The sequence below is a fragment of the Enoplosus armatus genome, chromosome 12 (genome assembly GCF_043641665.1).
Source record: "Enoplosus armatus isolate fEnoArm2 chromosome 12, fEnoArm2.hap1, whole genome shotgun sequence".
Taxonomy (NCBI): domain Eukaryota; kingdom Metazoa; phylum Chordata; class Actinopteri; order Centrarchiformes; family Enoplosidae; genus Enoplosus; species Enoplosus armatus.
The window spans coordinates 14,152,222-14,170,734 of NC_092191.1; the positions used below are offsets into that span (position 1 = coordinate 14,152,222).

The following is an 18,513-nucleotide window of genomic DNA, read 5'->3' on the forward strand; positions in this document are numbered from 1 at the left end:
ATATTTGTCAAACCTCTGAGAAGTGTTGATTCATTTTTCGTACCATGCCTTGTGGTGTTTTTCATATTGGAATACAACACGAAAAATAGGTATTGAATAATTCCACACATTACCACACATGTAGGATGTAATCCACATGGGTTCATATAAATTGTAAGCTACATATGCACTATACATTTAGTTCATTTGAAAACACTGAAAAGATTCTCCTCACCTGAACACATAACGTGCATTCACTAACCTGTAAAGCCAGGCATACAGACACATCCATAGCCGTGAACAAGGTCAACACACGTGGCATTGTGCAGGCAGGGTGAGGATATGCACTCATCTATGTTGACTTCACAGTAGTTCCCTGTAAATACATGACATTTAAAAGCATCAGTGGTCACAAATGTCTAAAAAGTGTCATACTGCAGGTTTGATTTGGAACATTTCATATCATTTTATGACTTAGTTTTCCACTTTTCCTCAACTTGGTGAAATATATGATGCATTTGACTTAAAGCCTCTTCATGTAGAATATGAAACTTCATGATTGGTGACACCTTGAATCCCTTAGTTGCAGCATTTTAAGACAGTTGTCACAAAAATTAAATCAGCTCAGATATTTTATGTGCACATTTTGCAACACATGGAAAAAACACATTTTTACTGTTATGCTAGCAAAATTAATTTGACACTGATATTTAGTTTTGAATAGTCAACAAATAGGGGCTTTAAATCCAGATGCCAAAGTTTTTAACTGTTAAACAAATGTACTGTTCCTCTACAAAAACAACATGGAGTGTAATCTTTCTGTCTGAACAGTATGTAACAGGCTTATATTCATTTCTATATTATATATGACACAAAGAAGTGTTCATGTAATATATAATAAATGTTACTCTCTTTGTTTCCCTCCTAATTTGTTTTCTCTGAAAAGCCTAAAGAATATTTTTTTGCATCATTATTTCACACATTTACAGTCTCTGTAAGCTTTGGAGGAGTTATATAGTGTGAAATGCCAAAGTGAGAAGAGCTCTTTGAATCACAGCAACATTACATGTGATTACATTGTACTGTTTGCACTGCTCTTGTAACACTATAAAGGATGGAGTTTGTTTTAGAACCTAATCGAATCGCAATGTGGCCTGGATGTGAGCATGGGTTAAGTGTTGACACACTGAGGTTCTCTTAGAGATGTTGTCAATACTGATGCTCAATGTAGCCAAAAACATTTCGATTTCTCCGGAAGACTTTGGGGACATCCAAAGATTTTTATGAATCCACTTATTACTGACAGAAGTGCAGTTTCAGCAGGTTTGCTCACTTATGTACTGTATGTATGCACATCATTATTTGTCTCTTTCTATTCTTAGCAGCTGCCACTTAAAAAGGAACAATTTAACTTTTCATCATTTCAAAATCCCAACATTAAAGTGAGGTGATTACCTCTACATCTTATTAGATTAGACCATTTTGCACCATTAGCAACACAAATCAATCAAGACTCAGTACTCACTGAGTACTGGCCAGATTACCATGACATTTGGTATGGACATCCATGTTTCCAAGAAGATGCAAAACACAATTTTTTTGCAATTTAACTAACATATAGAAACATACCACTACTGCATAGTCAATATATTGTGTTTAAGTGCTAGTTTTTGGCTAGTTTCAGGAGAAGTGGAACAAGTGCTATGACTATAAAACATTAAGTAAAGTGAGTGAAACTGCTCAGATCCAGCCCCAAGCATGAAAAGGTATATGTACTTTAATATAATTTCCACAGTTCAGCTGTGAGCTGACCTCTTGCCCCTTTAATTTTCCTGAAATCTGATCAGAGCCAGTCGTGTTCTAAACCAAACCGACTGCTTAATGAATACATGAGTAGGTACATTTTGAAAGATTGAACTTGTAAGTTAAAAGGGCAATATCACATTTAGAAATAATGTTTGTACTGTAGAGCTTTTGTTTGTCATGATATGTGACAATACTTCATGTACAGCATATGATTGGTATGGAAATAGAAAGTGATCAACTCTTGGCCAAGCAGACTGTTAAAGATGCGTCACAAGTCAGAAAGTGCTGATCACAGCTTGGCTGAGCATGTACTGCATCAGCCATATAGGCTACTGCATGGGCACATACTGTGTTAACACTCAAGAGAACACAAATAGAATTAAACACACCTAAAAGTGCACGTTACATTACATCTTGTTGGTTTCATGTTGGAATTATATCTCTTAGATAAGTCTCACTGCAAAAATTAGAAATGTATAAAACAAGTTTGTATTGTTGCACTGACACCAAATTACATGAAACATGGACATACTGCATTTTAATTACCCCTTGTTACGATAAATAGATATATAATTTCTGGATGGACCATTGCTTTTATATCATTTGAAGTTAATTTAATAACATTATACAATAAGTGTATGATTTAATTGAAGCTTCACTGATGGTGAAGCTTCTGATGGTGAAGCTTTGAGAGCATTATTTAACTCTAGCTGGTCATTCACAGATCCATGCTCACCAGGTTATGGCAACCACAGGTCTTCAGCTAAATGTCTGATTTGGCTGTTTCTTAAAGTCCGATTAAGATGAGACCACAATACATGTAAATTGTTGATGTGCATTATTACTTTACATTATTTGTAGGCACAGTGAGCCTGACTATGTCCAAGTTTAAGCAGTGATGTGCAAACAAACACAGTCACGGTAAGAAGCGTATAAAATACCTGTGATTCCAAGAGGACACTGGCAGCTGAATGAGTTGAGCTCATCAATGCAGGAGCCTCCATTTCGGCAAGGCTGGCTGAGACATTCATTCACTTCAATCTCGCAGCTATTCCCTGAGAAAGTATGAAGCGCAAAACATGTTGACACATTGCTTCTGTGAATAAAATGCCACTTTAACTCACAAAGAATGACTTTAAGATAGCTTTCACTTACCAATAAATCCAGGCGCACAGAAGCAATTGTAGCCATTCAGGGCATCTTTACAAATACTCAGGACTCCACACGGCTTTTCTTCACAATCATCAATGTTTATCTCACAAAAGCTGCCTGTTAAACCTGGAGAGAAAGGATGAGATGTTCTATAGGTTATGCCTGTAGGATGTTTTAAAACACTGCCGAGTAAAGATCTCTGGTCATGATAATACATATCATCCTTGATAGTTATTATTTAAGAGCAAAATGATGGTGGAATGGTTTTCTTCCCGTCTTTCCTTTCCTTCTAATGCACAAGTAAATGACAAAATATACAATTACTGTTTTACTAATTAATGACCCAAGTTTTGAGAACCAGGAACCATGTAAGTTCTTGTCAACACTTTTGACAAGTAATTAAGTATTCAGATGTGATACCAACTTTAAGTAATGACTACAGTAATTAAATGTCCCCTGTGGAGCAATGTTTTTGTGAATGGGTTACTATTGGTTTTTATGTCCTGCACAGGGATGCATGCACACAGCGTGATACATGTTTCTGCTGACATTTTTAACTATTTCATTGTTCAACAGATGGTAGCGGTAATTTGTGAAGTTATGAGCAATCAACCCAAAAAGGCAGGGAAGTAATAGACAGGTAGCTAGCAAACGTGGATTTAAACTAAGCTTTTAAAATATTGAAAATGGTTTGGTTTTGTAAACATTTTATTTGGAAATGTGTCCAACGTGTTTGCTAGGCTTCAACGAGACAGACAATGCATTTCTGTGAGAAACATAACTGTGTTTACAAGAAAACTTAAAGCATAAAATCGAAATGTATTGCAAAGCTGCAACTGACATTTACTTTAGTTGTAAGAAGTGATGAAATTTCTCTCTGTCTGTTTGTAATGCTCAGACTAATGCGTGGCTACTTAGAGGCGTGGAGGCTTTTAATTATTGGTCTTTTCCTCTGTTCTTTCCAACTGAACTTTTGTCTTGCCTTTTTCAGCAATGACGACTCAATGCTTTACACGCTGTGGGGAACTTGGTGGGTTATTACATTTGGAACAAAATGGTACTTATCTGCAATTTATACTATGAAATAATGTTGCAATAAATCAAATTATAGATTTTTAAGTAACCCATCCCATCCATTTTTTGTCAGCGCTTCTTCTTTGCAGGGTCGCGGAGGGGCTGCAGCCAATCTCCGGTGACTATCTTTAAGTAATAATAAACCAAAATCATACATATATGTTTCTATTATAACATATAACATTTTAACAGCTACACTAATCAGCAAGTATTTACTATGTAATTAGACAGTTACTGATTCTTTCTTTCTATAGTTAACTGAATTACCTGTGAATTACTGCAATGAAATGTAAAAACTGTTTACAGTTGATCAGTTGATTACATTTAACAAGTCAATTTCCTTTTTTAACAGATACACTCAAATTATTCCCTGCCATATATGAGTATCTAATCACAGTATATTCTTTGATTGTGAACTATTCCTTTGACGAAATACCAACAGAAGACGTTTGGACCCTAAGTGGGCAAACAGGCACTCCAAGCATCATCACTGCTTTGAAGTCGACTCACAACCTGATGAACTGAGCCCTGACTTACACATTTCATAAGGCTGTTACGTGTTGTTGCTTAAGGCCAAAGAGATTAGACTCCCACAGAGAAGGAAGCTGAACAAGTGAAAGCACCAAACCGGCAGTGTGTCTGCTATGTATCGTTTGAAACAAGCCCCTGCTGGATGGTGAACCTACCTGGTAAACAATCACACTTGAACCCTCTTGATAGATCCACACACACTGAACCATGTTGACACAGGCCATCAACACAGTGGTTTATAGGTGTTTTGCAGTGTGGCCCGCTGTACCCATGTTGACACATACATCTATAAGCATTTGCCACCTCTTCGCAGAGGAGAGTCCCCTCAGGGTCGCACGGATTTGACACACATTGCTTCACAGATGAGGAGCAGTCATTGCCATGGTATCCTGTAAGAGGTGGGATCAAAGAAGTGATTGATGTGCTGTGCTGTGTACAGTATCCTCCTGCCTTCCCACGTCTGGCAGACATCATGGATTGTGATTTCACGTAATGCTGTCATTGCCAGTGTTTTTTCTCCCTTCTTATTTACATATTTTATCCAGCCAGAGCCTAAAGCACTAAAACCAAGGAGGGATTTCAGCAACAATACACAACCTACAGGGGAAAAAAACTGTGGTGTGTGGCTTTTTTCACTAATTGTAACTAATTTGTGGATTTATACATGTGCTTTCTAATGGTATTCACTTAGAGGTAAAAGCTGTTTTGGTGATACCACAGTAATTAACAACACTAATATGTTTTCACATGCATTAAGGGCTGAATTTAAAAGAGAGGGATTGATGTAGAATAAACCAAGAAGAGCACATGACACACTGTAGTTATAATGATTATATAGTGTAGTATTATTTTCACTGAGCACGTTATTGCATGTCCATATGTGCAGATGGAATTACTGTACTAATGACTAAAGAGCAAAAATCAACACTGAGCTTAACAAATTACATTATCAATCTACTGTATAAATGTGCTTGTTTAATACCTGCAGGGCAAATACATTGCATTTCCCCAGCTAAGTTGTGGGAGCAGGTTCCTCCATTTTTGCAGAACTCAACATCGGATGCACATGCAGAGACAGATGTGGAGCAATTCTTACCTGAAAGGTAAATTAAGATTGTTAATTGAGCGCCATAAAGATGAACACAAACTAAGAAAAAAGGATCACATCACCAACATAACGACATATCTCACTCAAATTAGTTTGACCGCAGAGAGCGACAACCATGATGAACTAGTGTGTGAGGTATGCATGTGTTTGGTAATGGAGCCAGCAGGGGTGATACCACAGTGTAACTGCCATATCTTTGTACTTTCAGTGTCTATTACAGTCTCTCCTCACAGCCAAAGGCACACATAATTGATTTAGTCGAGTTTTCTGCCTGCTTATGGCATCACAGTACAAAAATATGGATGAAGCTCCCTTGTTACTACTGCTCAGCAAACATATGCGGCGATGATGGGCACAATGAAGGTTCTGTTCATCCAACAATGAATATAAAACTGGAGACAAAATGAACATGAATTCGTAATGTGCAGCTAAACATTTTGTCAACTTGAACCAGTATTACGTGTGTTCCTGTATTGGATTTAATAAAAAAGATACAACATTTCTTTGTTTATATTCACAGTTACTGTTGGGGGAGAAACAAAGATATCTTTATACTCAGCAGCTGCAGTCATTCTGAAATTGGTGAATGAGCTCTTACATTAGACAATGGCACCACTTTGATGGTTATCACTGCTGAAGAGTCATCAATCTGCACTATATTCATTAAAGCCTAAACTATGAAAATGATGACACACATAACTCACCAGCAAAGCCCAAGGGACATATGCACTCATAGTCTGCAACCAGGTCAATACATGTGGAATTATTGGCGCAGTATCCATAGACACATTCATCATAGTTGGTTTCACAGTTCAACCCCCCAAACCCTAGTATAAAGAGAGAAAGAAAAATCTTATCAGAGATGGCACGAGAATGTCAGTAAACACCAGACTTGAAAAGATACTAATTAGTGTCAAATTGCACCCAAAAGCAATTTATTGCTGTCGTGAAATTTTACATGACTTTTCCAGGCAAGCCTGTCACAAGTTAACGAGGACATAATATGGAGAGCAGACTGCTCCACAGTCTGTATGTGAAGAAATAAATTAGATTTTGACATATTGTGTCTACTTGGAGAGTTATAGCCACGAATTTGATATTTTAAAAATAAAAGGTTAAAGTCATGAAGGGAAAGTGAGTGCTGCCAATTTCTGGCATTTTAGTCCCCCATAAATATATTCCACTGCATGGTCACGCTACAAAATGACTATCATTAGCACTGTCACACACTGCAGCTACAGGAGGCCCATGACTAATGCTTGGCTATCAGCACCATCGGTGCAGGTCAAATTCTCATCATTTCTCAAACTGACCATGGAACCAATTTCCATCTCTCTCCATGTCATAAAATTTGACAATTATCCTGACTTCATTAAAAATGCATAACAGACTTCACCCACAATCAAGGTTTAATCAGAGGTATGTCTCACAGGTAAGATGTCAACTGGACCAAGAAATTATTGGAAAAATAGCAGAGATTTATTCCCTCTTACTGAATGATTTTACGTATTGAGCTGCAGGCCAAGAAACATGAGAAAATGTGTCATTAGAATCAACATGAATAAAAGATAGTAATCAACATCATGCGCTAAACACCTTTGGTTTTCATTCCAAGCAAACACTACAACAACTGAGCTCACTGAGTAGTTCCTGCTCTTTGGCTGAGGGTGTGCTAATCAGCAAAACCACCTGTTGTGTGGTCTGGACAAACTTCTGCTAACTCTCCACCCTCTATGGCACATGGCTGTACAGATATTAAGATACACTTTTTTGTTGTCATCATATAGAGGACATGGTGTTGATAAGGACCAAGAAACTCTTCCAGTTGTACAAAAAGTGTTCAGTCACTGAACATTCCCCAATTGCATGAAGGTAGTTATCTATGTTTTTGTTCAGGACATATTGCACCAAACGGAGTCTACAGATGAAAAATAGTCGGTATTGATGTAATGTGCAAGAAGTAGTCTCTTCAGCAGGTTGCAATAAGTGCCAGTTCTCAAAATCTAAAAATAAACTGCAGTAGGAGATGTGGTGAAGCTTGTATTATTCAGTTTACCTGGGATTTATATACATAGTCACTGTGAAAGTTAAGTGAAAACTGTACATGTTATGATATGTTATTGATAATATTGATGAGGGAAAAGTAAAAGCTGGGGATTTAGTTTTCTGGATACTTTTATAAGATGGGTATTTCCTTGCTTGTTGATTTGAGCTGTAGCTGCAGTGGAAATAACTCGCTGTCTTTTCACCTCTGTTTGTCCATTTATCCACAAGAATAAGAAAAAGACCACCAAACAACAGAAGGGAGAAAGAGTTTGTGTTAAAGTGTGTCTGAATGGCTTTTTCATTTAAGCCACGGCCATAACTCCAGGGCTGCAACTGGTTGGTTGCACAGTTAAAAAAACGAACAAATGTCTGAATTAGCCACATAATCGTATCATCTCGACTATTGGGGGATCTAATTGCATTGCAACTTACCCTCTGAGCAGAAGCACTGATACAGGTCAATGCCGTCAACACAAATACCACCGTTCTGGCATGGCTTTGACTCGCACTCATTGAGATTTACTTCACAAAATGACCCTCCAAACCCTGCAGCAAAAAAAACACTGTTATTGGAATCCTTTTGCCTGGTTTCATTCCTCAGCCAATTAGGATCAGCATGACTTTGTTTTCACAAACAAAAGCTGGTTTTCAAAGCTTGTATTGATTCAAAGAGCTTGTTGGGCACATGCAGACTCAGCTCACTGGATCATTTAATCATGTTTAATAAGAGCCAGTCATTGCCCTTCTGATTTATTACATTAAACAAGCCAAATCCAGTGATTCTTGAGATCAAAGTCAATCTATACACAAAGGGAACCACACGAAACAAATAACATGCATCAGTGCATATGTGTAAACACACACACACACACACACACACACACACACACACACACACACACACACACACACACACACACACACACACACAGGCCGTTAATGAGAAGCAACATGTCAGTGTTTAAGGCACATTATTGCTGGTGCTACACAGGCACTTCTCTAGCATTTGTTGCATCACTGTGTACAATGTGAATGTTTCACACAGTCAGCCAAGGACTAAACAGAGCAGAAATGTCCAGAGATGCTCCTCACAGTTAGGAATGTGGGAAAAAAAAGTGAATATAAAAAGAACAGTCAGAATAAGCAGTTTTTCCTTCAGAATAATGCTGTAGCGTTATACAAAAACAAGAACAACAACCAAACAAAAACAACTGCTGCATTGCGAAAATCTGCTGTCTCATGCCAAGTGGGGTTTTTTGATGAAACAACAGCTTTTTGGAGCTCAAATAATTTCATGGCAAAAATAAGTCTTGCACTGCAAAGTTGTTCCTTTGAAATAAATGCTAATGTAAAACAAAAAGATACCGCTGTCAAAAACATTTTTTTGGTTGTAAAAACTAAATGATTGCCCTGCAAACTCTGCTCTTCAAGACAGTTTAATCACTTACAATTCTTAGAAGGATTTCCCCAGAAACCTTCATAATAAGCCAGTACCTGTATTTCCCTTCATTCATAATGCTTGATACATATTTAACACACACAAAATCATACAAGCAAAATCCACCATTTTGATTTTAACCAACCATCTCAGTTCAAGGATATGATTTAGTGTGAGTACTTATTACTGGGTCAAAAAGTTGACAGCGCGAGATGTACAGTACAGTGAGGGAGGGTATGAGTAACATGTTTTGCAACACATTAGGTTGGCGAGCATTAGATAATATGGAAGCCAAAACTGCCGACCTGAAACATCTAGACAAGACAGCCTCTCGCAGTTTGCCCTTGAGAAGTGATCTGGGGAGAGCAGCTCGCCGCAGGTTGCTTTCATTTACATAAGAAATCACTCACACTCCTTCACTTTGACATCTGCCGAGCATAAGTGCAACAGGAGTAATGAAGTTATGGTTATTGATTGGGTTACATGAACTTCTATGTAATAGCCATTCATTTGAAAAGAGATAGCAGAGCTGGTGTGTGGTAGTGTCGACTGAATTATGATTGGCTTGGCAGGAAAAATGTTGTTATTTCAAGTGCCGTAACTGTGTCCAGGAGCTCATATGCAAGCTTGATCTGAAGTATTTACTGTACAGCAAAATACTCCCTTCAGTTCAATGAACTTAACATTGTGTAAGCACCAGAAAATGCACAAGTTCCCAGTCATCGCCATGTGCTCATTTTCCACCTGTTAATGTACCTGCAGGACAAAGTTAAAGGTCTTGCTCACCTCTTTCACATGTGCAAGAGACATTCTGTCCATCCTTGGTCTCAGCACAGATTAATGTGTGTTCACTGCACATTCCAAATGAGCATAGGTCAATATCCACCGAGCAATCTTTCCCCTTGAACCCTGCAAAAGGAATTGAGTTAACAATGGAGAAGGAAAATTCAGCCAAACCTTGAAATAAGCAATAAGCACTGAATTCAGAAAACAACAGTAACGCACATTACGCAAAACAAATTTAAGTAGCTGTATGTTTTATTACGTAAAGACACATTTTCTTTAGCAGATGAATGGGGTTATTGATTCTTCCCCTTGGAATCTACCTGCTATGCAGTATGCTAATTGAGTGAATCATTGACAGAGACCCACCCTACCAAACTGATCTATATCACATTTATCTGCCCCACCAAATGCACGTCTGCATGTCACTGATAGATACCCATGTCAATATCTATTGTTGTAAATAAAGCACAGGCAGATGGTGTGAGTGATACTCATTACACGTGTTTGTACAAATAAAGATGACTTAAAGGGAGTATCCTGAAATAGGTTACTGTGTTTTTTCACTGTTAAACCTGTGCCCACTGGGTAATGTAAGTCAAAAGAAGGAAGACTTTTGCATTTCATTGCTACACACACAAAGGCTGGGAGATTTACTTTATGGAGTCACAGAATATTTGACTTTTTAACAGCAAAATGTTCTGAATTTCATACTCATGCTAACCAAAAACCTCTTTACACCAGAAGCCTCTAAACAGAATGTAACCATGTCTCCGTCACATTAATCTAAGAGCAGTCGGTGTCTGCAAAGTAGGTCTCACTCACTGGCAGAGGAGTGAAATATTTCAAACATCACTTCCTAATGCAAATCCTTTCTATCAAGACTTGAATATACGCCCAGGACAGCAGACACATCCGATCATGTGGTGAGCAGTCTCCACTTTCCTTACATTGTAACCTGCATCCAGAGCAGCGTACTTTACATCAACACATCTATCTAGATGTTTGATGACCTTCCAACTACCCTTTTCTCATCACATTATGTATTGCCTTGACTAGTTAATGGACAGCTATTGCCTCCAACAGAGTGTTTCAGAAGTGTTTAATAACCAATTGTGCATGCAATTCACTCTGAGGTTAATGTTGCATGAAGGAATGTCACATTTACAGTGTCACCATCTCCAAATGGGACTCCCTATTCTATCTGACAGCTACTGGTGGCTCAGCCCAACTCTGCTGCTGCAGAAAGAAAGGCAAGTCACTGTTTTTCACTTTATCTCAAAATGTACAGTAGTAACCAGACACAGTTTGGTGTACTGCTGAATACATTAAAGCCAAGTCCTCATGTGCTCATGTTCAGTGGTTAATGATAACAGACATGGGTCATAACCATCCCTTGGCTCGGAGAACTGCTGTTCGTCAGCATATTTAATCATCTCATCAACGACTTTCGGGTTGCTTCACTGAGCTGAAAAACTGGAAATCATGTTCTTGGATAGAAATCACCAAATTCAGCTGTTACTTCAAAGTCAGTTTAATAAATCAAACGAAAACAGTTATGTACGATTTCGAAACCTGGATTCAACTGTAGTTCATTACCTCCATTACAGAGGTTATGTTTCTAGCCTTTGTTGAAGGAAACAGTGTCATTTGAATAATGAATGAATAACCCGGATGTGTTTATTTTAATCAAAGCAAACATTTTACTTGAATAACAAACCAACCAAGTTTAACCATAAGAAAATATGAAGCACCGATGATCAGAAAGTAAGTCTAGTCGAGCACACGAACATTGAAATAAGAAAGGTCACTCTGCCCTGAACATGTCAGACATTAGACTTACATAAGCAGGGTTGTTTTTGTGAGAAACAGGATGAAAGCATCGATACCGGGAGTTGCACTGGTGCCAGAAAGTAGAAGAAAGTTTTGGTAGACATACGATCCATGCCTTAACATCATACCATTGAGAAAGTTCTGTGTTTGAGTGATTGAATTATTGACCAACCAGAAACATCACATCCCATCAGGAGGAGCTCAAAAGGTTTAAAAATTGATGCCGGGAGAAATGTTGTCCTGCATTTTGGATCCAGACCCTTCATATTCATATTTCCTTTCTGCAAACTACTTTGTACTAAATGAAGTAGAGTGTTTAGTTCTTCAGTGTTTGGGTTCCTACCAACCTGGTTGTGGTTATTTATTCAAAGTTATTGAAGGCTGAACGAAAATCAACCACAACACCGTCTTTGTTGGTCAGTGTGTATGTTAGAAGGGTAAATACACTACAGCATTCAATGGAATTCGGTGTAAAGTCAGGTGATAGTAAAAGGAAGGAGCGATTAGTTTTCAGTTCTGATCAAACTCTAATAATGTGATCATGTGCTCATTTATGAAGCACCACCACAAAACAAGACAATTTTTCCCCTGGGTTGCTCAGTTTAAGAAAAAGCATTTGCGCTTAAGCAGAATTTCCAACATTTTAAGGGTTTGGTAAACTGTGTCTCGGCCATTACTCCACTGAAAAAGTCAGCTGATAATGTTATAATTTTTGTAGAATTCAAATGAATTCTGACTTTATGGATCATGAGTCTGAGACAGGATTTAGGCACTCTCCAAAAACCATGACTGCCATCAGCTAATTAGCATGATTGCCAGTCACTATGTGTGTTTTGATGCCGATCCAGATGCAGATTAAACATTTGTATTTTCTGCCACTACACATTGTGCAACCTTGGCTGAAGTATCCCTGAGAGCTTTCTAGTATATTTCTCGTATTGTTCCAGTCAAAATTAGTTAAAAATATATACAAATACACATAAAAATAAAACTAGACAACTGAGACACACTGTACTGTAGTTGCAGGAATGGGTCTGAATGCAGGATTGGAAAATAGTGATGGTCTTTTGTGATTCTTTGTGTGTGTTTTGTAGGGAGAAGCAAGCAACCCTGACGGACCATTTATCTAATTGAATTTCAAGAAAGATAAAGTGATCAAAAACACCTGTCTATAAATCTGTCAATGAAATCAGAGCAGTAATGGAGGCTTTACTGACACATTGGTGTTCTGTTTTCCCCCAAATCTAATTTGAGCAAAAGCCAGAAAAATAATAAGAGCAGATTATTTACAGGGATGCATTTACTGCGTCCATAATGTCATAAAAACACACCATGTAACAGTGCTGTACATGTTTCAAGGCAGTAAATGTTTTAATAACTTCACCCACATTTGTGTTGATTTATTGTTACTGTACAATAGAGGGAGGGGAAGACACAGAGAACTGAAACAGGATGCACAATGACAACAAAGCTGTGGTGATGTTTCACTACATCAAATTCAAACAGTTTGGGGGTAGACTTTCTGAAAAACACAAAAGTAAAATATCATAACTCGTGCAGTTCTTCTGCCTTTAGGGAATATAATAAGAAAATAATTTATCAGACCCATTGCGGAGTGCCCAGAGTGTGTTTTGTGTCCTGTCAACACCTATGTTTTTGTGGATTTTCTTTTTCAAATATTTGTCTGTAAATCCTGTTCTGTGGATGGTGGCTGTTTACTATCGAATGTGACATTGGCCTTGTAATGCCAAGTGGGCTGGCTGCGACATTGTGACTTGTGCAATCAAGTAGTGATTAAGTATTTTATTACCAGAGGGCACAGTAAAATCAGCCGCACACCGAGGAATGCGACACCACCCTCTATTATGGACTGATTATGGATCATTTCTGGAACATGTGTAATAAAAATGTCTAACGTATAGAACTGTGTAAAACATGGGGTCACTTGATTAAAGAACAACGCTGAAAACAAAATCTTAGTCTGATTAGTGAAGTCATGTTAACATGCATCAATGATTAGCAAGATAGAAAACTGTTGTTTTCTTTACAAATCGATTTCATCCTTGATTCTAAAAACAATTAATGTTTTTCTAACCTACAGATTTATTACTTCTATTTGCTTGTGTGTGTAGAGTCTTTTTTAGATGCTTATCTTAACCGGTTTTCCGCCTGCATTCGAACTTTCAAAAGACTAATGTAACCAATAATTCCTGCCTTCGCTATCCTTGGAAGCACATCACAAAGTAAACAAACAAGTTATGTATGTAAATGAATGAGAAATAAACTTTTCCCATATTCCCAAGGTACAGTATACAGAAAATTAATAGCATGATATTTTTGCAAACATGCTCAGTAATACAGAAGTAGTTGGTACTCACCAAGAGGACAATGACAAATGTAGTCATTTATCAGATCCATACACGAGCCTCCATTTAGACAAGGCTGCCACCAGCAATCATTTACATTCTCAGAGCAGGTCCTTCCTGCAGGATAGAGTGAGAAAAACAAATACACTCTATTTAATGTCACAGGGAACAGCTTAAAATATGTTTCTACTAATAAATGTTGCTGTCACTGTGGACATTTAATAATCATTTGAAGTTGTGAAGCTGTAATACGTGAATAATAATTCTAACCACTACAGCCCTCAGACCACATGCAGCACAAATTTCCGTTTATTTTCCCTACAATGAGCGGCACCTGGTTTATTGAAGACAGAATTTTATGTCATGAGGCAGCTGATTACCTCTGATTCTTCTGCCTCAAAATGTGATTGAATGATAATGTGTTTAGCATGTTGCAGCTTGTACGTATGCAGAAATGGTATAACCTCATTATATAACCTAATTTTAGTATCTTGGCAAGAGTTAGATATGGAATTGATTTAAAATTGTACCGACAAATTTAAAGCTCCACTAGGTCTGGCCTCTGGCGATATTTCAGACCTCTTAGTTCTCTATGAGCCGGAGAGCTCATAGAGAACTAACAGCCAGACATCCTCGACCACTGCTCTTCTATCTGCTCTGCTGTCTACACCAAAGGTAATTGTACCTTTGCCATCATTGACCCCATACACTGGCAAGAGCTCTGTTAATAACGTACTGTAAGATACTCACATAATTAAGGTAGCTGCTGACTGTACCTCCAGCCTAGACTCACTTTGTACTACACACTACGAATACTGAGCCAGATCATTATGCCAAACAACATTAATGAATTTAACTGCTTACACATTACTGTACCACTGTTCAATTTAGACATTTTCATCACACTTGGCCAAGATTGGTAACAGCCCACACTATGCCAAATGTCTAAGAAATAAACAACCTATTTTAAATGTACATCATCCAACTCAAAACTAATTTGAACTATTTATTTACATTTGATTTTGGCATCATTAGATTTTTACAGTATTGAATCAGCACGTTTTAACATAAACATGACATTAACTACATTCATTGTAACAAGTAACTTTAACTGTGTCAATTCTACCTTGAAAACGTGTGTTTTATAAATATCATAAAATATTTGGCATTGGCATTTTCATTAACAGTGATAAATGAATATGTACCTTCAAGCTACAAGCTTTGACATTAACTTCTAAATAATTCTTCAGTAATACCAGTGAATTATTGTTCTACTAATTAATTGTTGCAATGAAATGGGGCACTATTAATCTTGTTCTATTGCATAATGATATATACAAGGAGATCACCTTTCCAAATACTATCAATGAGCATTATGTCAATTAAGTTAATAATTAACTGGTTTTCATTCACACTGGTGCTATATGTCTGAATTTGAAATAATTTCTATGTATAGCAGTTCCAGCTTTCCTTTTCCTTCCATCACGTGTAACTCAACCTGCATATTTGCCCTGACCACTGATACATAACACGTTTCAATGTAAAAGGTGTAGCTAAAGCATATTTTTGTTTCTAAAATCTTAACATTGAAACACTAAAACCTGCTCTAAAACCTGATATTCCGGTGGCTGGCCATACTAATGGCTGTAAATAGGCTCGCAATTGCATCAGATGGTCTCATACCCTCAAACCCTGGGGGACAGTGGCACTGATAATCACTGATTAGGTCCACACAGGTGGCACCGTGTGAGCAGGGGAAGCTGTTGCACTCATTTGTTTCCAGTTCACAGAGCGACCCTTCAAATCCAAGCATGCAGCGACAGGAAAAGTTATACCGGTGGTCCAAGCAAACACCATGTTCAGAGCAGTGATGGCCAACACAGTAATCAATGTCCTCTTCACAGTAGACACCCGTGTATCCTCTGGGACAAAGGCAGCTAGCAACAGATTAAAGAGAATTTGTTAATACTGTATAGAGTGAGAGGAATTCTTTCGACCCTGAAGGAAGAGAACAGTAAATGTCACAGCTTTTGCAATCATTGACATTCTGGTGCCTGAATGGCCCGAAGACAATCAAGATTTGAACACTCACCTGTAACCATCAATCTCATCCACACAAGTGGCTCCATTTTGACACCAATGCTGAACACAATCATTGACATTTATACGGCAGTTCTGACCCGACCAGCCAGGTGTACAGACGCAGGTGTAGCTGCTTGCATTATTCAACACACAGTGTCCTCCGTTGGCACATGGCTGTTGATAGAAGATAGAGCTGTTAGATACATATGTCATGAAATGAGAGACTTGCGGCTTCATGTGCAAAAATGAAATGCTTCATCTTGTATGGTAATATTTTAGATTGGACAGAGCCCATTCTGGTCAAAAACACAACCATTATTTTACAGTGCAACCCCTAATCATTTCTTGGTCCTGGCTGCCGGGAAAAGAGCTTCATTACAGCCACATGGCACACTCATGAATACTGATTCATTCTTTATACTGGGTTCACTCAGTATTCCATATAGCATCTACATCATGTCTTACAAGACAAGATCAATGGTCATTGAGGGCTAAACCTCCCAAGTGTTCTCTGTAACAAAACAGATACGCCTGCTAGCTGGTACATGTGTATATATAGTAGAGGGGAAACAAAGGGGCAGAGGAAGAGCTGGCTTGTGCGAAGGTGTATAATGCAGACATCATGGCATTTCTGTAAAGGGGCCAGCACAAGCCTTTCTCCACAGTGAGCAATCATCTCCATCTGTCATCTGAAGAAGCTCCTCTCTTCAGGTTTGGTTGCTTTTTTTAAAACGCAGAGGGTCGATTCATCTGCACGTAAAGAAACCTGCGCATTCAAAATTCGTCAGCACCACTCATCCATGTCAGGTGGCAGGGGCCTTTTCAGTCCTGTAACTGGGCTCCCCTTGTGCATGCCAGAAGCAAACATGAAATATAATCACACAATTCCAGCTTTGTCTTCTGCCACCATGACTGCTTAAAAATCTGGAAGACGTGCAACCACATTCAAAATGAAAACTATGCTTCAATAATTTAAATATGCAGCATACAGTATACTGTGAATATATAGCAGGTGTTTTTGTATTCAGAGTCAGGTCAGAGGTCAGAATCTGTTACTTATTATGATTATTTTATGTTTCACACAGCAAAAACTGAAATATATCAATAAAAATCACAAGAAAGCAGTGAATTCCCTCATTAGTCAAGAATTTAATACAGCTTTCTTTCTGGGTAAACCAACATACTTTACAGCTCCAGCACCAGCTGATTGCTGTGTTTATGGATTATCGCATTTGCCGTCAATCTTCCTGTGGGACTTATGCTTATTTTTATCCCTGTGTATAACAAAGGATTATCCCACATTTTATAAGTAAGATACTGAATTAATATTTGATACCTTTTCACTTAATCCTTAAAATATGAAAGGTTAAAGGGTTTTAACCCATAACAGACTGCCCTTTCTGCGTTTTTATTCAATTATGGTTTGATTAAGTTCTTATGCCTGTGTGTCACACTGCTCATTGGAAATTCATAATGTACCATCGCCTCGATTAGATATCAGTGTGATTGTTCTGGTGAGTTCTGGGCGACTTTTGTGTTCTTATATGACAAAAATGATCAAACAGCACCTCCAAATAAAATAGGTGAGAAAATTACATAAAACGTCCTCATTCATTTGCTTGTTATCTTGTTATAGTTCCCTGCTGTTATAATAATAGTTCTACCGCTGTGGTTGGGGGTGGGTGTCTTCCAGTGCAGGTTATTAATTTAAAATGTCCTATCATCAATAATAATATTGCTGCACTGTTGTGTAGAATGCATGGAAATTGCTTCAAGCGAAACAAACAGAAGATTGGGGGCTCTTTAAACGTGCAGACGACTTAAGAGGGATAGTTAACATGTGGATACAGAACAGCAGATGAGGACAAATAGTCCATTAAGATGTTTTTTACCCACTTGAAGGTTTTGAGGGCAGGGTACACGACAGGTATATTCAAGGCCATCTGCGAGATCCAAACACTGAGTCTTTGGTGGACAAGTGTTGTTGGGTAGAGCACAAGCATCGATGTCTTCTTCACAATTCTTTCCCAGGAAACCTGAAAAAGAAAAAGACTTAATACAGTTAATGTAACTGATACATACCGATACTTGACCAGCAGAAAGTAGGTCTGCAACCCATCTCATAATTTATGCCACCATACCAGGTCAGCTCTTCTATATATTCAATAAACAAGGCCAGAATTGGGTCAATTGGAGGATTGGCCCTATTTTGAAGCGTGTGCCACAGTTCCTCCCTGACTTATGTATTCAACTTGAGCCTCAATTTAATTTTTAGCTTAAATTTGAATATGCAAACTTTTATATTAGGTGGTATA

General features: G+C 38.0%; 1 protein-coding gene across 1 annotated transcript in view; it reads right to left on the reverse strand.

The window, feature by feature from the left end:
- Window positions 1-18,513, reverse strand: part of eys (eyes shut homolog) — a 136,457-nt gene that overhangs the window by 100,629 nt on the left and 17,315 nt on the right. The window contains exons 8-19 of the mRNA XM_070915969.1: window positions 18,095-18,234; window positions 16,209-16,372; window positions 15,800-16,053; window positions 14,129-14,233; window positions 9,921-10,043; window positions 8,129-8,242; window positions 6,355-6,477; window positions 5,525-5,638; window positions 4,698-4,931; window positions 2,941-3,063; window positions 2,727-2,840; window positions 242-355 (exon numbers count right to left, since the gene is read on the reverse strand). Of these exons, the coding sequence (XP_070772070.1) occupies window positions 242-355; window positions 2,727-2,840; window positions 2,941-3,063; window positions 4,698-4,931; window positions 5,525-5,638; window positions 6,355-6,477; window positions 8,129-8,242; window positions 9,921-10,043; window positions 14,129-14,233; window positions 15,800-16,053; window positions 16,209-16,372; window positions 18,095-18,234 (1,722 nt within the window). The remainder of the gene's footprint in view (window positions 1-241; window positions 356-2,726; window positions 2,841-2,940; window positions 3,064-4,697; window positions 4,932-5,524; window positions 5,639-6,354; window positions 6,478-8,128; window positions 8,243-9,920; window positions 10,044-14,128; window positions 14,234-15,799; window positions 16,054-16,208; window positions 16,373-18,094; window positions 18,235-18,513) is intronic.